The sequence below is a fragment of the Epinephelus fuscoguttatus genome, linkage group LG12 (genome assembly GCF_011397635.1).
Source record: "Epinephelus fuscoguttatus linkage group LG12, E.fuscoguttatus.final_Chr_v1".
Classification (NCBI taxonomy): Eukaryota; Metazoa; Chordata; class Actinopteri; order Perciformes; family Serranidae; genus Epinephelus; species Epinephelus fuscoguttatus.
This window is the reverse complement of record NC_064763.1, coordinates 5,690,937-5,711,419: the sequence shown is the minus strand read 5'-3', so window position 1 is coordinate 5,711,419 and position 20,483 is coordinate 5,690,937. Positions and strand designations below refer to the sequence as shown.

At 41.7% G+C, this 20,483-nt stretch overlaps 1 protein-coding gene across 2 annotated transcripts in view; it reads left to right on the top strand.

Moving 5' to 3' along the window:
* robo4 (roundabout, axon guidance receptor, homolog 4 (Drosophila)) overlaps positions 1 to 20,483 on the top strand; it is a 42,117-nt gene that overhangs the window by 7,334 nt on the left and 14,300 nt on the right. For both annotated transcript variants that reach the window (XM_049591490.1, XM_049591491.1), the window contains exons 2-14: positions 1,048 to 1,374; positions 8,525 to 8,682; positions 12,082 to 12,202; positions 12,353 to 12,491; positions 13,780 to 13,907; positions 15,860 to 15,975; positions 16,067 to 16,298; positions 16,395 to 16,516; positions 16,660 to 16,831; positions 16,969 to 17,166; positions 18,186 to 18,228; positions 18,564 to 18,676; positions 19,531 to 19,854. In XM_049591490.1, coding sequence (XP_049447447.1) covers positions 1,048 to 1,374; positions 8,525 to 8,682; positions 12,082 to 12,202; positions 12,353 to 12,491; positions 13,780 to 13,907; positions 15,860 to 15,975; positions 16,067 to 16,298; positions 16,395 to 16,516; positions 16,660 to 16,831; positions 16,969 to 17,166; positions 18,186 to 18,228; positions 18,564 to 18,676; positions 19,531 to 19,854 — 2,193 coding nt within the window. The remainder of the gene's footprint in view (positions 1 to 1,047; positions 1,375 to 8,524; positions 8,683 to 12,081; positions 12,203 to 12,352; positions 12,492 to 13,779; positions 13,908 to 15,859; positions 15,976 to 16,066; positions 16,299 to 16,394; positions 16,517 to 16,659; positions 16,832 to 16,968; positions 17,167 to 18,185; positions 18,229 to 18,563; positions 18,677 to 19,530; positions 19,855 to 20,483) is intronic.

Here is a 20,483-nt window from a genome sequence, read left to right as displayed (position 1 = left end):
CTGGCTGCAAATAGCCATTGTTTGTTGGTAGCAAGGCTTAACACTATTTGTTGTGGGTGTGCTGTTGCTAGTTAAATGAACTCAGAGATGCATACTGCTGGGCGCTACTTTCAAGGTGTGGCTTTTCTATAGAGAAATATTTGAATATGTTGCGATGTGCTGAGTGTTGTGCTAAAATTTATTGCAATATGTTGCCTGTTTTCTTTAAAGATATTTTTGGGGCATTTTTGCCTTTATAGATAGGACGGTTGAGTGTGTGTGTGTGTGTGTGTGTGTGTGTGTGTGTGTGTGTGTGTGTGTGTATCAAAGGGCCACAGGTTGGAGTTGAACCCGGGCCGCTGCGGCAACAGCCTTGTACATGGGGTGCCTGCTTTATCCGCTAAGCCACCGATGCCCCATGTTACCTTTTTTCAACTGTAAATTATGTCCCCAAGGGAAACTTTGTCAGCGATACTGAGCTGTATTAATTTTTTCCACCACCCCAATGACCAATCCACATTACTTTCTTTGGTCATCATCAAACTCTTCTGTAAGTTGCAGTCATCCAGTCACAGCGGGCCTGTTTTTAGACTCTTTGTTCACTAAAGGCATGTGAAAAAAACTTTTCTTCACAAATTCAAATTAATGTGGAGTGAGTAATTAATATACAGATGGTCATTTGAGGGGTAAAATAGTTCTTAAACATATTTACAATAAAAATTATCACAATAAATTCCAAGCAGTGAAGTTTATAGATTTAAAATTTGGGGAAAGAGGAACACTATTTTCAAAATGGCATTTTCTTGTCATCAAATCCTATTTGAGATACTATGTATCAGGAGAGTTGGATAGGTGCATCTGCATTACACTTATGGGCTTAGCGCGCTCACAATATTTCTGTCATCATAAAATGATCATATTGTCTTTTCTTAAAGGCAACTTTATATATTTCAGTTGCTTTTTCAGCTTTTCTGAATGTGATTAAACACAAATACAACATGCATTTTGTTGTTCTGTTACACTTGGATGCTTTTTACAGTCTCAACAAAATCTCTGTGTCATACTCAGGATTCAGAATTCATGCACAGGAGACACTGCCCCGTATCACCCACCACCCCTCTGATGTAGTGGTGAAAGCTGGGAATCCTGCCTCACTCTCCTGCCGGGCAGATGGCAACCCAAAGCCGACCATCGAGTGGCTGCGAAACGGGCAGCCTCTGGAAATGGCAAAGGGAGACGCACATTTGCAGCCCTTGGCTTTGATAGAGGGGAGCCTCTTCTTCCTGAGCGTGGGAGAGGGCAGGCGAGGTCAGTCGCACGAGGGCATCTACACCTGTGTGGCTAGGAACAGTGCAGGCAAGGCCGCCAGTCGTAATGCATCGCTGTACATCGCAGGTAAGACTAGAGTGTATTTTACCATTAAAGACTTGAAATGACCATTCAGCAAAGTCATCTCTAATTAATGTTGTCATTTAATTCTTAGACAACTTGTTCATAAGTTATAAACAGCAACACCAGCTTGCTCTGAGCATCATGAATATTACATCATATCAATCATACAAAATAAAGCTTTCAACACACTAACCTAGAAATGTCCATCCAGAATGTTCCGGTTGAAGATCTTTCCAGTGAGCTGCTGTTCAGGTTTATTTATCAGTCTCTTCCACAGTTAATCATCTCACATTTATGTCTGATATTTAGAAGTTCCCATCCCATATCACCACTGATGGCACAAACTGGTGTCATCTTATCAACTCCCAAATACAACTGACTTGCTTTCTAATGAACAGTATTAAGATTCACATGTTCACTGAACCAACAAATGCCAGATGTGTTATCTGAAACAGGACACAAGTGTGGAATTCCACATCCTGACACAGGTGGACTTAACATTCCAGTTGCCTGAAGTAAATGTTGTCATTTCACGTTTTTGCAAACCGCAAATACATTACATTTGCAAGTTTCAAATGTATCATAATAATGTTGAAGGGGGGAGGTGAAGGGAATAGTGGATGGCGTGTCACCAAGGCGAGACACCTGCCAAGCTGCAGACCACTGAGACAAAGAAAGAACAAAACCAGTTGTGATTTAGTGAGTCATTGTTGTGTTTCAAGCAGATTTTTAGGCAACAAATGTAGGTGACTTGTAGCAACCACTGGCTTTGTTTCCTGCTGGCATAGTGCCACGAAAAGTGGTTTCTTTTAAGTGAGACATAGCTGCTTCTCCAGCTGGGATTCATTCATTCATTCATTCATCTTCTAACCGCTTCATCCTCTTGGGGGTCGCGGGGGGGCTGGAGCCTATCCCAGCTACATCGGGCGAGAGGCAGGGTACACCCTGGACAGGTTGCCAGACTATCGCAGGGCTGACACATGGAGACAAACAACCATTCACGCTCACATTCACACCTACGGACAATTTAGAGTCTCCAATTAACCTAGTCCCCAATCTGCATGTCTTTGGACTGTGGGAGGAAGCCGGAGTGCCCGGAGAGAACCCACGCTGACACGGGGAGAACATGCAAACTCCACACAGAAGGGCTCCCACGCCCGGGATCGAACCGGCAACCCTCTTGCTGTGAGGCGAGAGTGCTAACCACCACACCACCGTGCCGCCCCCAGCTGGGATTGTGCCCCCAAAACTGGGTATTTTATGACAGAACATATTTTCTTAACAAATTACCATTGCTAATGAAGCAAATATTACGTCAGTTGGCCAAAGGGGGGCGCTATGGCAACCGACTGAAATTGCAAACTTTGAATGGACATATCTCGTGCCTTGTATGTCATAGAGACATGAAACTTTGCACAGAGATGCCTCTCATCATGAGGAACAAATTTGCCTCAAGCACCTATAACTTAAAATCACTTAAAATCGATCTCTTCCTAGGAGGTTTGACCGATCTGCATGACACTCGGTGAACATAATCTAGAGACCAATATCTAAAATTCCCTCTTGGCAAAAGTTGGAAAACTTACTTTGGTTTGGTTGGGAACTGGAGGGTCGCCTGTTCAAGTCCCCATCCGTACCAAAAATAAGGAGTGTGGACTGGTAGCTGGAGAGGTGCCAGTTCACCTCCTGCCGAGGTACCCTTGAGCAAGGCACCGAACCCCCCACCCGCTCAGAGCGCCTGTCATGGGCAGCCCCACTCTGACATCTCTCCACTTAGTGCATGTATAGCATGTATAGGTCCTGTTTGTGCGTGTTCGGACCTGTGTGTAATTGACAACAGAGTGAAAGAATTGAATTTCCCCTCGGGGATTAATAAAGTATATACACATATGTATGTATATATATATATATATATATATATATATATAAAAATAATAATAAATCTGAGCTTCTATAAGGCAATGAATATTGCTGAGGGCGTGGCTCATCACATAAAGGTGTTTAACATCTCAAGGGTTTCACCGATCACCATGCAACTTTGCAGGCATATGACCACACATAATCTGAGGGGACCCCTCCATTATTGACCCCATCAAACAAAATGGGGGCGCTAGAGAGCTAATTTCTTATCTAGGCCTAACTGCTGTATCGATTTTTACTAAACTTGGTAGATATGTAGAACAGGACGCCTCAAGGTGACTGGAGAAATTGAATGTTGTTGTTTTTTTAATTTTTGGTATGACTAAGTCATGGTATGGTATGCTGTACATAATCACGAAACTGTCAGTGTGTCATTCTGTCAGTCAGTCATTCTGTCTGTCCCACGTTTTTCTACTCACTGACGTGGTCAATCTATGTGAAACTGCACATAGGCATTGAGGACTGGCATAGGTAGAAGGTGACAAAGCTAACAAATGGGTATGGACTAGTATTAAATAAACCACAAATACCCTCCTTAAAAGTCAATGCTAAATTGCATACATATGCAGTTGTGTATTGATCTGCACATGACAGAACTATTGAAGCAAGAGCAAGGTTCTGTTAGTCTTTTATCCTGGTGTACCACTAGTCTCCACTATCAGCCACAACATTGAGACAATATTCTTAAGGGCTGTACCTAGGGATTCCCAAACATTCATTTATTTGTTGCGGCTCGCTAAGATCAAAACATCTACTGCCATGAATATATTTTCTATTATTGCAGCTGGACCGTTAATTAGACGTGCTGTTAAAATATAAATTCTGTTTGAATTATTTATAGCACTACTCTGTTGGAGGATAAAGTGCACTCTGGGCACAAATGGAGCAGCAGAATAGAAAGGGACACAAAGAAAAGAAAAGAAAAATAAAGTCTTTTAGTATCGAATGTCATGTACATACTAATACCCCCTGCCCCCGCCACCTCCATTCACGTAATATAGTAAACAAGCTAACTGTGCTAATGACAGATTAGAAATGTATGACAACATTTTTTGGTGACATTAGATATCAAACAAAAGCCAGAGGCTGTGATGTATTAAGCTGCTGTGAGTTTCAAGCGGCAGCCCTTATTTTTCATGCTCACACTTGCACACATGCTACTAAAAATGTATCATCTGCATAGAGTAGTATACTGACATCAATGATCAAATTATTACAAAAATTGAAGATTAGAAGTTGAATTTGAAGCGATACATCTTTAATATAAATAGCAAACTGTATTGCTAAAGATGCACTTTCTTTCTGCACAATAAATGGTTTAGGAAACCACTGCATTCTAAACTCACCAACTGGAGGTGCTCAATAAAGAGATTTAATAGCAGTATAAAATGTATTTTACTATTTTACCTGAACCAAACCTGAAGTTAATAATCTGTATTAAAGAAGGCCAAAAAACACAGTCTAAAAATTCATTTTTCCCCTTAATTCTTGCTTTTATAATTGAGGTAACTGTATAAACTCTATATGGTCAATACAGTTTCTGTCTTTTCTAAACCAACAAGCTCATTGTTACCAGAATATGTGAGCAAGTAGCAAGGAAACAAATAAAGTCTGTGTTTTTTATGCAGGTCAAGACAACTGCATTTATTTTCCCCAAGTCTTACACACACAGGAAAGTTCAATCTCTAATCTGTTTCACAGGGATGGGAAGATGAAGGCATAGCCAACACACACAAGTGCACACACAGAAGGCAGATAAAGATGTATGTTGTGACAGAAGGGGGACAGAGGTCCAGTGTCAATGTTTGCCCGACAGGGGGGTCAAATAGTGGTGCTAATTGACTTAAGACCCTCACTGTTTACTTCTTTCTATCCCAGAGAGGTGGCTGACACGCAGCAGCTGCTTGTCTTGGAGTCTTTACAGGACACTGAAAACTGCAGTGGACAAAAGGCAGCAAGGCAAAGGACCTAACCAAATGAGGTTTGGTTGAGTCCTTTTACTATGGCAGAGACAGAGACTGTAACAGTGTCAAAGAGTTTCTGTCACTGTCATTCATTTTTTGAGTCTTTCCATGATATCTGATATCTAATTATTGGAAAGAAGCATTTCCCCCTGATCATTCGTATGCTCACATTTTTAAAATCTACCTCAGAGTGAGTTTACTGTAAGTGGGTGTAGTGTTTGCTGTTATTACCCGATAATACCTTTTGTAGACAAAAAACTATTCAGTCTGGTTTTGTCACTTAAATGATTGCTGAAAGGCTGCTTTATTGCCTGCCTTTGTAGCTGCTAATGAGTAAAGCCACTAAATCACAGTGATGTTTGGTTAGGCATGGGACAAGTGACCCTGCTGCTGGCGTGTCTACTGGCATATTGTCAGTAATGTGTGCATTACAAACTTCAAAAGTACAAATTGGCAGTTTTACTTTAGTCTACTCATTGATTAGACATTGAAGGACATTGACAGTCAGTGTTTTTGGATGATTTTTATGGGGTTTGAGCAGTGGAAACATGGTATGTTGGATAAAAAGACACAGCAGCAACTGTCCACTATGACCTCACACACAATGCTCAAACTGTTCTCAAATTTAACACTAATGTAACTCCTGTGTTTTGCAGACATTTTGCAAACACTTTGTTTATACTTCTTACAACAGCACAACAGTAAGACAAATATTTAAGTATACCTAAAATATAGTGGTCCAAAAGTCATGTAATGAGTTACATGACCAGAACATATGGCTCTTTGTTGCAGGAGATAGTTTGCATCTTGGACAACTGTCGTCAGAGATAGAGAACAATTTTGACAGTTAAGTGAAATAGAATGGTGAAAGAGCTTGAGCTGTAGCATGCAGTGGCAGATGCAAATGGATGAGCAATAAATGCGAATAATACTGAGATCCCAGATGTTGTCGAGGATAGTCACCATAAGATCTTGTTCCCAGGCATATTTTGTCCTGGTCAGTGACGGAGGATTTATGCACTGGATTAGATGGTATACTCTCGAAATCTGTCCTTTAAGGTTTGACTCAGACCGTAGATATTCCTCCCGGGGGCAGTTTGGTGGGAGGAGGCGTAATGTTGTATACTGTTTCATGGGAAAACTAAGAGCCTATAAATATCTGAAAAAATGAGATCTAGGAATTTCAAAGTTTTTAATTAAAAATTCTGTGCCATAATTTGAATGCTAGGTCCATCAGGGCCGGAGTAAAAAAAGGGTGTGAAGTGATGGGAGCGAGACTGAGTGCTTGTTGAAAACCAAAATGGCGCAGACATTGGAACCAAATTTTGAGTGTGTCCTGAACCACAGGATTTTTGAGATAGCTTTTTCCCTTTCACAGGTAAGAGGGAGCACATAAACGATATGGGTGAGGCAGGCAAACTTGAATTTATTTACTATGGTGGACCAGACAGGGCCTGTACCATATATTAAATGTAGAAAGCCAGACAGACGGCTTAGTGATGTTTGCCAGCCAATAATAGTGTAAAAAAATTCAGTAGGGCTGCGCCCCCAGCCAATTTAGAGCTTTGTAGATATGTCTCATGAATCTGTGCGTTTTTTCTGCTCCAGATAAATGTGGATATTACTTAATCCAGCTTTTATAACAATGTTTGGACAGAAAGACAAAGATCACTCAAAAAAGGTACAGAAGTCTGGGTAAAATTATTACTTTAATTGTGTTTACATGGCCTGCAACGGAAATGGTTTAAGTTCACCAACGTGTAAGATCTAATTTGGTCCTGTCAATTAAGGGACAGATATATTTCAACAGCACCTTAAAGCCGCTACAAGGAACTTTTAACTGATATGCAAAAGTCTCTCGTTTCTGCTGATGTCTGTGTGTGACCTACAACAGCAAATGAGACCATCGGTGTGAAGATAAGCTATTTCTATATAGTGTATATCCATACCTTTAGGAAACTGTCTCTGGGTCCGCCCCAGGTCACTTCCAGGATGAAGCGATTTACGGCACTCAGACGGCACACGTCATCTTACCCAGCTGCTTACATTTATAGTGACTCTTATAAATAGTCGCTATTCCTCCTCCTCGACCCGACGTCCACGGGGAGCAATCATCGGGTAAAAGTTCTGTGAAAGCACTGGACTCACCAACAGTCAGCCACGTCTCAGTCACACAGAGAAAACCCAATCCTCGGGAAGTCAGGAAATCCTTCAGGATAAACGTTTTGTTGGCTAGCGATCTAGCATTTACCAGCCCAATCCTGGCAGGAGCCGGCGGGCCCACGGCGTTAGGTGTCCAGGGAGCCACACACAGAGGCCACAGGTTGTGCAGATTCACCCCGCGCCAGCGGGGTCGAGGAGAGCAGGGGCCGCGGGGCTGGAACACCTCATGACGGCCGACGACAGGTACCAGCCAGGCGTCGACAGGGTCCAGCGAGTGCTGAGAAATAAAGAGGCGAGGCACCGCTCCATACTCAGTCCAAGAAGCCGTGGAAGTGCTCGCCAAACAGGGTTTCATCCTTACCAGCTGACCACTGCGTTTACCCCGGCGGCGGTGGCGCTTACGCCGGAGAGGTGGAGCTGGGGCGTGGCAGAGGTGAGCTAGGATCCCCGATAGGAGCGGGAGCAAAGTTTTCCCATCTTGTTGTTTGATTCATCCCCAAAACAAACACATGCGCGAGTCAGGTAAGCGTCTTTACGACAGTACTCGCTAGAGCTCATGGGAAATGTAGGCTTCATTCCGGCAAAACACTACCGCTTTTGTCCACAGGGTCGCCAAAATCAACTCAAAATGAAAGTTCCTTGTAGGGGCTTTAAAAGTGTGTGTAATTTGCACCCCTAGATATGTGAAAGATATTAGCTCTACTTTAAATTGGAAATGTGAATAGTTGACATTCATGGCTAACTGATTGAGAAGATTTAGCTTTTTGTTAAATTTAGTTTATATCTGGAAAAAAAAGCCAAATGACTAAAAATTATCGTTTTGCAGACATCTGCTTGACTTCCTCACTGAAGTCTCACCGGCTGCACTGCTGTATGTGTAAAAATAAAAATAATAATAATTGCTAAATCATTATGAGCTTACCAAAACCCAAAACATAGGAAAATAGTGAAGTGACACTACTAGTTTGTAATCTAATTTGAAAATTCCCCTGACAGCTCAAAGTACAGAATCATCTGTTGTAAATGGACTGTGGATGGGAATGTAATCCTTCTTGCAGTGAGTTCTTACATGTTTGTGTGCACTAACGCTGACTCTGTTGTTGCAGTGTTGAAGGAGGAGTTCAGTGTGCAGCCCAGTGATGTGGAGGTGGCAGAGGGGGAGGTGGCTGTCTTAAACTGTGAACCCCCAGTAGGACACCCTGAGCCTAATGTCATGTGGAAGAAGGATGGCCTGCCTATCAACAGCACGGATCACCGCTACACTGTAAGCCCTCTACCTTAATCATGAATGGAATGACAGTTTAACATGCTGATCTCTTGTCTGACTAAGCGCCTGAGCCACTTTTAAGTAAGACATCAATGTTACCAGATCCAGGAGACCCAGGAGAAAAACAGCTGGGTTTTCCATGAGTGCTAGCCACTTGGCAGATAGCCGAACATTAAAACACTTCCAGCCAACTACTTTCTTATTGTTTCAAGTCTCATCACCATCACCTTTTTAGATCCTGGTCTTAAACTGTTTATTGTTTTCATTTTTCATTCATCCACACTGATCCACACCGCTCCACTTCCACCAGGGCGCCAACAGAAAAAATATCCCCCAAAGGTTGCTGTGTGTTGTCATGTCATTATACACTACATTATAGAAGGGTGCTGATCGGCGCATCTGGGATGGGTGTTATCATGTTCAGTGTTTCCATATACCCTCAACATCTACAATGTCCTGAGGCTGCTTGAAAGTAGTGGGTATAAGGAACTGTCCTCCAGTGTGTTTAACCTCACCCTGATGATATCACATCTGGGTGATGTTATTATATGTTGGATGTGTTTCCATTCACATCTCCTACAACTGCAGAGCAATGCTAGCACACAGTCCTGTTCTTATGCATAAGTCTCTCTCCGGTTCATGTTGTAGCTGACCAGCACACCAGGAACTGGCAGGTGGGTCTTCCAGCTCCATAGTATTAATTTGGGCTTGTCATATTAACTGACTCACACGCCATTCCATTTTTTGTGCTAACCACAATTTGTTTATTGTGTTTCATATCACAGGCCGACAAATATTTATCCATACCTCATAATTATCAGACTTTGATCCTCTGCCTGACCCTCCCTGTGTCCAAGGCTATACATTTATTTTAAAAGGTTTCACATCATCACGGTATTATTAATATAAGCAGGGAATTGTAATGCAAGGTAGTAACCACTGTATGTGAGTGCATGAATGGGTCAGACCTGTGCAGCACTGGATTTGAAATGAACTGTAATAAACTGGAGCTTCTGTGCTTTGATTACCTGCTGTGAAACAACATGACCCTCATCCATTTAAAATCAACATTAGTTCCTCTGAGCTCATTTTGGTCAAAGGAATGCAAAAGTAGTTTAATTAGTAACTTATTACTCTTCACAGAGAGTAATATTGTAAAGTAACTAATTACTTTCAAATGATGGTAGCTAGTAATGTGTAATATATTACATTTTGAGAGTAACCTGCCCAACACTGCAAGTTACAACACTCCAAGGTTTGATACAATTAATTGACAAAACAGGCCCTCTAACCATGAATGCATGGGATTCAGCAGTGCAAACTATGCTGGAAAATCATCTTGCAGGATTTGGAAATGCATTCGGAATGATCCATGCACTGCGTCTTTAATTTACCTAATTTCTGAAAATCTCAAGGAAAGAAAACATCCCTCATTATATTGCCAATTACAGTATGTAAGGGATTTGTTGGCTTCCACAGTTTTAACACCCATGTTCATATTATCGTCTCCACACACTGTGTTTGCTGCACTGCAGTCAAGTTGTCGCTGAATTATTACCTCTTATTCACACAGGGATTTGTCTTTTTGTTTGTCACGCTTGCTGTACAGGGCTCCGTTTATTTTTGAAGGAATATTCAGCAAGATGCCTTGGACCCAGTATGTGAGCAACTTAAACCACCCAGCTTATGCGCTGTTGGATTTTATAAATCAGGCAGAAGAATTCTCTGTAAATTATGAAATAGTTAAGCAATTTTATTATTCTCTATGAGGGCGGCTCACCACTGCTTTGGTGGCGAGGATCCCTTACGCTCACAAGGGTCTTTTCTAAAGGCTTCAATGGCGGATTGCATTTTTAAAGTCCATCAGTATTGCTGGAAAAAAAACCAAACAGGAACAAATCTTCTTTCTTCATATTAGTACATTCCAACACAGTGCTCCCCCCATGTATGAGGTGCAAATATTGTACACGCACTGTGTCTCTTTTTGTCAGTGCCATGTCATGTCTGAATGAAGCTGTAAGGAACATTTATATGAAGCCAACTATGTTACATATTCTGTGTCTGGAAAGGGCTAAAATGATGACCTATACTATCAAAAGAGCCCAAAAAAACTTTCTGAAGCCACAAAACATATTTGAGCCTTAAAATGAAAGTCACACCGCTTATAAGGCAATAGCCAAAAACTAAATTAGCAACACTGACAATCGGTCTAAACAAGCATTCATTTATATGCTTTACCACAAGGAGGTTCCTCTGCAGTGAGCTATTCATGATTATTGGTACTTAAACTTTTCAGCATTAGTGGTCAAAGCAAACGAATGTGTCCACACATCTCTAGGTGGTTGTAGATGTATGACGCACATTTTAGTGGACAAAATGTAAAACATTTATTATTTGGTGTATGGGCTACACATATTTTTAAAATGAGAAAGACCTACAAAAATGATTAAAAATAACTGTTATTCATTTCCATTTATTTTTTGTCAAAGCTGCAGGGAGCCACTGAAGAGGGGCTGAAGCAGTAATACTCAATCTGTGGTCCATGGGCCTAATCTGGACCGCAAAAGAGTGCAGCGTGGCCCACCCACCATTTTCTAATTCACAGTTAAAATATATTGATTCATACTTGGATTATTGTTCTTTGACCTTTGAAAGTAGATAAGATGCCACAGTGCAGAAAAAAACATCAAAATAGACCTTTTTTACTAAAATAAAAAACATTTGCCGGGGAGGCGAAGCCCCTGACGTCCTCAGATCCTAGAAACACCCCTGCGTATACCTGACCTGCGTGGGGCTGCGTGACTGGATTTGTTTTTTGGCAAAGATAAGTGAGAACACTAAATGTCGTAAGGTTGAAAACAGGCAATTCATTTATTACATACTAATAAATATTATTAATGTTTGTTCATGGCCTTCTGTCACATTGCAAAAGTGGCCCCCAGGCAAAGCAAGTTCAGTATACCTGCGCTAAAGAGTTGCATGCAGCTCCAGGGCTGCAGGTTGCCTACCCCTGTGTTGGGGTATGATGAATTCAGTCAGAAAATTAATTTGTGTTGTAGTTTGAAACTACTTCTGTTTTTATTAAAATTAATATACTGTATATGACATTATAAATATGACATTATAAATTATTTTCTCTTCTGACAAAGTGTCCCCAATTTAGTGGCTTCTGAAACTAATGAAGACAAAAAAAATTAGCAGCATATCATGGCACAGGGGATAACCAATTTGACCTGTGGTTGTGATTCTTCAAAATCTGTCACAGTACCTCCTCAGAAGTCTTATCTTATGCTGAGTGCTTAAAGCTACACACATCCCATTTAAAGTGTGTGTTTTTGATATGCTGTGCATCCTGTGTGTCCTCTCCCTTATGTCTGCATTGTGCTTGTACTGTAGGAGCTGAGTGGGAAGCTTATCATCGCTCCTGCAGAGAAGAACTACTCTGGTGCTTATGTGTGTGTGGCCAGCAACACTGTGGGAGTGAGAGAGAGCAGGGCGGCTCGGCTCACTGTGCTGGGTGAGACAACATTCCCATCATTACTTTTTACTGCTTTAACACTATCAGCTTTAAATTTAGCCCCATGTTTTGAATGCAAACAAAACAACACCCAGGTAACACACAGTGTGATACAGTACAGCTCTGAGTTCTTCTTCTCTTCTACTGCAGCTAAGCCTGTGTTGGTGCTGAAGCCAGAAAACGTGTCTGTGAGACTGGGAGAGTCTGCTCAGTTTTTCTGCCGCGCTAAAGGTGACCCCCCGCCTGTTGTGGTCTGGAGCAGAGAGCAGGGGCCACTGCCCAACGGCAGGTACTTTATTATGACAAGACACAGAAATACACACTGCATCCATAGAGTGAACACACGAACACTATTCATTAATGAAATATATATTTATTTGTGTTCAGATTACTGTTACATGCAGGAAACAGGAAATATTTGTTAGACAGTGCTATCAAACTTTGTCTCCTTTTGCTGTAAAACAGTTTGGTTCTTCACACATCTAAGGTATTTTACTTTAGCTTGACACTAAGCTGCCTATGTGTTTCCTCGAGCCTGTTCAGACCTGGCGTTAACATGTATCTTGAGTGATTGGATCACAAGGGGACAGCTCTATGTCTGTCTATTCACACTTGGCATTAGATTGAATCTCCCCAAGCATCTGGAGTGACCATTTGTGATCAGATCTCTCTACCCCACTCTGTATGCTAATAAACAAGTATGTCACTTCCACTTGCAAAGACCAAATGTGTTGTTTTTAACCAGCGGGACATTTGTCTGGAAATATGCACATTTAAAATGGCTAAAATCTTATTTAACCGTAGAGCTGAGGGCAGTGCATCAATTCGCTTAGCCCCTCCTTGCCCCACTTTCTCTCTCTGTTTATCATGAGACAACCTCACTCATGGTCCCTCTGCCTTCTTGCCATTATGAGACTACTGCTGCAGGAGTGTGAGCTTCCCACTGGTGACAGTTGGTGAGAGTCCACTGGCACACACACATTGGCTGCACTAACTGTTAGCATCACATGTGTCATTACTAAACTGTTATTAACAAGTTTAGAGACATATTGGAGCCGTTTAGGGGTCACTATGAGTTTGTTGGGACCATTTAACAGCTGCTGCTGCTGCTGTGTTAGCTCTTGCTACCTGGGAACATGTTGAACTGACCGTTCATCGGGAGGAAAGTGGCTCCAGAGACAGTTCTTCAGTGTTGAGTCTAACCTGTGTAACAGCAGCAACAGAAAGTTAATATCTGACTGTGAGTTGAATAAGTAAGGACGTCAACTGAGTCGGCAGTCCTTCAATGTGGCCGAGAACTCATTAGTGCGCACACTGCTGAAGGATGTTGCCATGCGGCCCAGTCCAACCCAAATGTGGTCTAAACAACTGGATTTCAAGACACAGTGGGTGCATTTACACTTGTACTTAGAGCTGTCCACTTGTCCAGGGTGCATGAAAATTCCAGCTCCATAAATACCAGGGCCTTTCTCTCCTGACATAACTAAAAATACCTCCTAAATCTAAATTTCAGTTATTGTAAAAGAAATCAGAGAGACAGTGAATGTTAAAACTAACTGCTTTATATGTGCGTATAGGTATCTTGTAAACCCCGACCAGACTCTTCAGATCCACTATGTGTCAGCCCAGGATGCTGGGATGTACACCTGCACTGCTGTTAATGATGCAGGTGTGGTCACTGCCAGCGCACAGCTACTAGTTGACGGTAAGATGATGTCTGAAAAAGAGGGGGTTCCCAAAATGTATTGTTTTATTGCTGGTCAGCCCATCAATTGTTGAACTTGATTTTTCTCCACAGCCCTCCAGTCCATAAGATAAACTCAGACAGGAGACTCTGATCTGTCTGTTTGCAGGTTCACCTGCCTCTTCATAAATCATGCAAATTTTGGTTGAGGTGTGATTACTATATTTTTCCGTCGCACTAATAAGCCTTGATATGAGTTATGTTTGTGTACTTAAATTCAAACTCAGTATTTTGTTGTTTGGGTCATGACAGGAAGTGATAATGAAAAATGCAGCACAGTCTGCAACAATAGCCTGTGAAGTTGTATGATTATTGTTCAGTTATTTTTGCAGAATCACAGTGTTTCCTTGCAGTCCCGTAGCAAATCAGGGGCCAGATATCAGTTTACGGCCCACAGGTTTGGAACCCCTGTACACACTGCCAATCATACATGTACAGTATGTCACCACATTTTTGGATTTGCACAAAATGGAACTAGTTTTCTTGCCAGTTTGAGCGCTCAAATTAGACCTAGAACGAAGGTGATTTTGAGATTTGATAGTAAAGCCGATGGCTCTGGACTGAGAGATCGTTGGTTCAGATGGCAATTCAATCATAAAAGCAGCCACAAATGAACAGTGAACTCTCCGTGGTTAATAAGGGGTTAAGAGTAAAAGCACACATATACCATTCGTGAGGTTGGATTCAGGATAATGTTGGCCAGTCTAACACATACACACATTGTCAGGAGGAGCTGTACACTGTGCCCGGGGGACCTTCTAACAAGCTGCCCAAATCATCTTAACTGGTTCATTCAGTGTGAAAGAGCAGTAGCTTGATAACACATCCTTTTGAGATTTCAGTTCTGAGGTAGGAGCTGTTTATACCAGTAATCTGATAATCATTTTTGCAAAATGGAGCCTTATAAACTAATTTAGTTTTAGTAAGAGTGACTGAAAGCTGTGACTTCCACATTGCCTGCATTACAACATTATAACATTTAATCTACATGACATACTTCAGCGGGTATGTGGACATTACAACTGTTCCGTATACCAGTGGCTAAACACCATCACACCAGGCCCGCGTACAAACTGCAGCAGTGGGCCTTTTGTCCAAACCAACTATGACTTCCTTTTCTATAGACAGGAACCTTGCAGCTTGTGCATACAAATGATTTTTAATTATAATTATACAAATTTATTACTCAGTTTAGCTTTTCAAGGATCACAAACATCTCGATCAAAACCTTTTTGTGCAGTATAGGTCAAAAACCCTGCCCCCTTCTTGTTAGCAGATGGGACATGGGCCAAACTAAAAAATCAAAGCACATGTCAAAGATGGTTTCTTTTATTTTAGGTAGTTCTTATTATGCTGATGTTTGTTCAAGTGTTTATTCAAGTGTTTATTTTTCTGATAAGTTTGGTTAAAAGAATTTATTTCATGCCAGAAAAAATTGATTTTTTAAAGATATTTTTATGGGCACTTTTTGCCTTTAATTGATAGGACAGTGAAGTGTGAAGGGGGGAGAGAGAGAGGGAGAGACATGCAGCAAAGGGCCAGGCTGGAGTCGAACCCGGGCCGCTGCGGCAACAGCCTTGTACATGGGGCGCCTGCTCTACCACTAAGCCACCGACGCCCCAGAAAAAATGGATTTGACATCATGATTGACAGCTGTGTGTGCCAGTTGAGTGCTCATGATCAATGGCAGTGTGTGTGATAAGTCAATCGGTGGAAACTGGATACCTTGAGATCGCTACTGCACAGATTCTGGCTCTAAATTATATTATCGCTGCACGAAGGCAGCGGCCATATCCGGGATATTTTAGCTTCATTTTTGTGCAGTCATATATAAATATGTTGTTGCTTTTTATGACTCTTGTGCTGTATTTTTTAAAATTAATCATGATATATCAATAAATGTGTGTTTCCAGAGGCTACCAGCACTAAACAGAGAGACCTCCACAAAGAGCTGTCAGCCCTGCGAGTTGCTCTGGAAAATGTCACCATCATGGCCCCTGGCTCTGACAAATCACAAGTACAGTGGAAGGTATGGGGCAAGGCAAGCTAACCCAGAGCGTTTCAGAGAAAGCATGAATATTTCAAGTGTGTGATCCATGTTGTGTTTTCTCTCTGACCAGCTCCAGTCCCTCCCAGCTCAGCCTCATTACCTCGATGGCTTTGAGGTTCTCTACCGCTCTCTGCTGCCTGCCAGCTCAGACTGGGCAGCAAAGAAGGTGACACTGCCCAGCTTCCAGACTCAGGTGGGCCCCTTAAAGAGAGGCTACAAGTATGAGTTCAAAGTTCGGCCCTATGGCAGCAATTTGTATGGGAGGGAGAGCAACACCCGGCACCTCAGAGTCCCTGAGACAGGTGCGAAATGATTTGATAAAGAATCTTTGTGTCCTTTCTTCTGCTTTTTAATATTTAACAGTATATAAAACAGTAAACTTCCCCCTCTGTATGCAGTGCCCAGTGCCTCTCCTCTGGCTGTGTCCATAACAGTGAGCCACGAGCAGAACAACACTATCCATTTGAGCTGGGAGCCTCCTCCTCATGAAACCCACAATGGCATCATACAGGGCTACCAGGTAATCACTGGAGAACAGGGCCTGACACTCAGATGTAGTATGGCCAGAGTGGACATGAATGGAGGTTCTTAGAAATACATCTACAAAACATATTCCTGACAGTTTATCCCAATATGTTACCTTTGGTACCTTTGCCTCCCCAGGTATGGTGTGTGGATTCTGAGGAGCAGCTGTACCAGAACTGGACAGTGGATAGTGGCAAACACAAGCTTGATATCTCTACTCTCAGACCAGGGAAACAATACTGGATCACCATAGCAGCTGTCAATGGAGCTGGAGTCGGAATAATGAGTGACCCTCATGGATTTGTCATCAGTGAGCAAAGACAAAATTTAGCTGTTCATTTCCATATCAGAAGAGTGCATAGATGAAATGCAGTCTGAGTCTTCAGTGTGTGATCAAAGTTATCATGACTTCACATCTGATTCATCTGCTTTCTGTTTCCCTCTCAGATCCACAAAAAGGTAGTTCCTCTGAGTCAGACAGCCAGAGACAGGATCTGTCTCAGGTCTTGGCACTGCTTCAGGACCCTGTGGTGATCGGCAGCATTGGTGCCCTCCTGTGGTGCATTCTGATGGTTGCAGCTGTTTGCCTCTTCAGACGCCACAGCAGGACAGGCCACCTGATACCAGGATGTGGCAGGGGTAAAGGTGTGTGTGCAGACAGACAGCTTCAGTGTCCACCATGTTAAAAGGTGCTCAGTATCAAAAGGTCAGAAATAATCTCAGTTACAGCTGCAGGACTTTGATTAAAGCTGTAGTTGGTCACTTTTATGAGGATAACTTTTTGTAACTTAACTTTTGTCATATTTGCTGAAGCTGTCACTATAACCACACAGTAGTACAGTGACAGATGCTCTGTGGAAAAAAAATCCTCCTTCTCCCTGTAGTGCTTCTAATGGCAATCAGTCTAAGCTGAGGAGTTCCTTGAGCTGAGGAACGCAGCTGTCAATCATGTCGGTCACTGCTTGTGGACTGTGGTCAAACTGTCAAACTAGGCTCTAAAATTAGAAAGTTTGTTCACCCAGCCTGCTCCTCGGCTCTGATTGGTTGTTTTATTTACATGCAGTAATGCCATTATAAGCACTACAAAGATGCAGAGAATATGATATTTTTCATGGATTATCTGTCTCATATACTGCAGTTTCATCAAATATGATCAAAAGTTATATATATGAAAGCTACCAACTGCAGCTTTAGAGGTATAATATGCAGGGTTTTCCTAAAAAAACAACAACTAAAGACTCACACAGCAGTAATCCCTCATAATCATCACTAATGACCCGCTCTAAAGGGTGTATTTATCTACGGAGACTTTGCCCTCTGCCTGTATTTTCTTCTTACTTCCTGTGTTTTGGATTATTATGAATGTGTGATCCCTCAGCGCTCAGATGAGGGTGGGGCTTTATAAAAAGGTAGCAACCAGTTGCCAGACCATAAGCAGCAGGCATCCAAGAAACACAGTGGTGAAAAAAACACAAATATAGCGAGGTAAAACACCAAACGAGAGTGAATCTAGGGTGGAGTTCATTACAATCCTGCATAGAATACCTTTAGGTGCATTTCACTGATAATACTTACATACTTTTACTCAAATACATAAAGGATCTGAATACTTCCTCCATCACTGTATACAATTCTGTAGACTTGTGTTTATGTTTGTTTCTCAGGTTTGCACAGACTAGCCAGTGAAGATCTCATCATAAAACACAGGTAAGAACTTAGTGATTTGTGGTGTAGTGTAAAATGTAATCACACAAAGTCATTAGAATAAATTCAAATTACTTTGAAATATGGCTCTATGATTCTTTATGTTGGTATATACCTTCTGATCCTTCTGATACCAACCTGTGATTCACTTTAACCAATGCAAAGTACAGTTATCTTTAAAGTTTTAATTTTTTAGCTGAAACTATAAAGTTTAGTTTAGTTTCTAGCTTTTTTAAAATTCTGATTTAATAACTCTACTTCAAAGTATTTTTTTACTAGGGACAATACTAAAGTGAATTAAACTTTAAGATTCTTTTCCTGTGCTGCCTCATCTGTAGGATGGTAGCTCCAGACTCCCCTTGGATCTCTGGAGGCTGGAGACCTGCCTTCAGCCAGAAGTATCAGGATTTATGGGCCCAAGGTCAGAAACATCCAGGGATCAGGAGCACCAGTGAGTACTGACTGGCACATATGAAGAGTGTTACAATGACATATTTCTGTCTGACTTGATAGTCTATTACATGACCTTGACACATATGATAGACTTGATATAAATGCTGGTCTATCTAACTGAGGATCAGTTGGATGATTTGGTTAATTAATTTCCCTTGAGTTAAATGTTGGAATTTGTTTGAACTGTTGGGTCTCTGTAAATGAAAAGAGTATGTCTAGACAGGCTCTATATAAAAAGTGTCTGGTGATAACTTTTGTTGACTTGACTTTGGAGGCTTCTAGAGTGCCTTCACACCTAAAGTGAACTGTGATGTTTTGGCTGGGGTGAAAGCTGTCAGTCACACTCTGATGCAAACCAAACAACAAGACTGAGATAGACTGAAAAAAGGGTGTCCAACGTTTCCAACTATTTGTCGCTATTTATGAAATGTGAATCTCGACTCATAATGCTCATAACCACTTATGTCTTAAGGATCTCTTTCTGACACCAGAGAAGAAAAATAAACCCAGTAAAGTACTGCATGACTTGCGATCAGTGTCTAGAATTTGATTTCCTCACCTGGGTCAATGTGGAGCTGATAATGCAGGATGACATCATCAAAACTGTCTGTCAGTGAGTCACCTATTAGTACACATGCCATTATTCTCTTGGTTTGTTAATAAGCCAGTAAGAACATCAAATGTTCCAGAGCAAAAAGACATTTTTTTTCTCCTTGGACTGGACCAAATGAACTGTCTTAAGATGTGACAGTCACCTTAGTGTTTTGATATTTTACCTCCTGATAATATTTCTTATATTTTCTGATAAATATGCTCCAGAGTGTCTGTACATATTAATTTGTGTTTCATTAGGCCTCCCTGTGTCCTGGAAGGACCCCAGCTGTGTGGACTCAGCTGTCCCAATTGTGACTGACAGCTGCGGCGTGTATGGCACTTTTTACGTGGACCTGATGGGCAATGGCCTCAAGACCTTCAACAGTCCCGGGCGTTGCCCTAAAATGCCTCATGGTCCTCCCCATCCACATGGAGCTGAGACCATTCCAATATTCCCTCAGCCTGTTGCAAAGACCTCACCCCTCAGTAGCCGGGAGATGCTACCATGGAAACAGGCCATACGTCCCCAGCCCAGGATGGGTGTACTGAGGGAGTCATGGGAAAAAAACCACGGCAAGCAAGGTGAATATTGGTGCATAGTTAGGAGTTAGATGTTAATACCACTAGTTTATTTTCCTTACTTTCATAATCTGCGTTCTTTTCTCTGTACCTGCACATCATGTCCCTCAATTTCTGATACATCACTTACATTTCATACATTACAGCAGTAAGATACTTGAAAAAGTAGTTTCAGGGCAAATACATTCTGTTCTTAAAGAGAACAGTACCTGGAGTAATTTCAATCAGGCCTTAGAACACACCACTGCAGCACTGAAACTGCTCTTACTGAAATAATCGGTGACCTCAGATGAAATTTTGATGAAAATAAGGTCTCATTTCTTGTCCTTGTAGACCTAAGCGCAGCATTTGATACAACTGACATCTTAATCAGTTGTCTTGAAAAGTTGGTTGGTCTTACTGTATGTTAAACAGGTTCGAAACATACATCAAAGGGAGGAAATTGTATGTCAGTCTTGGAGATCATATGTCTGAGAAACATGACCTCTGTTTTGGGACCCTCTGCCTTGGTGCAGTATTGTTCTCACTGTACATGCTGCCACATCATTTCAAGCCGACTCAACTGGCCTCTCAAAAAATACCACGGAGAGACCTCAGTTTATTTAAAACTCTTCCCAGTAACAGCCGGAAGA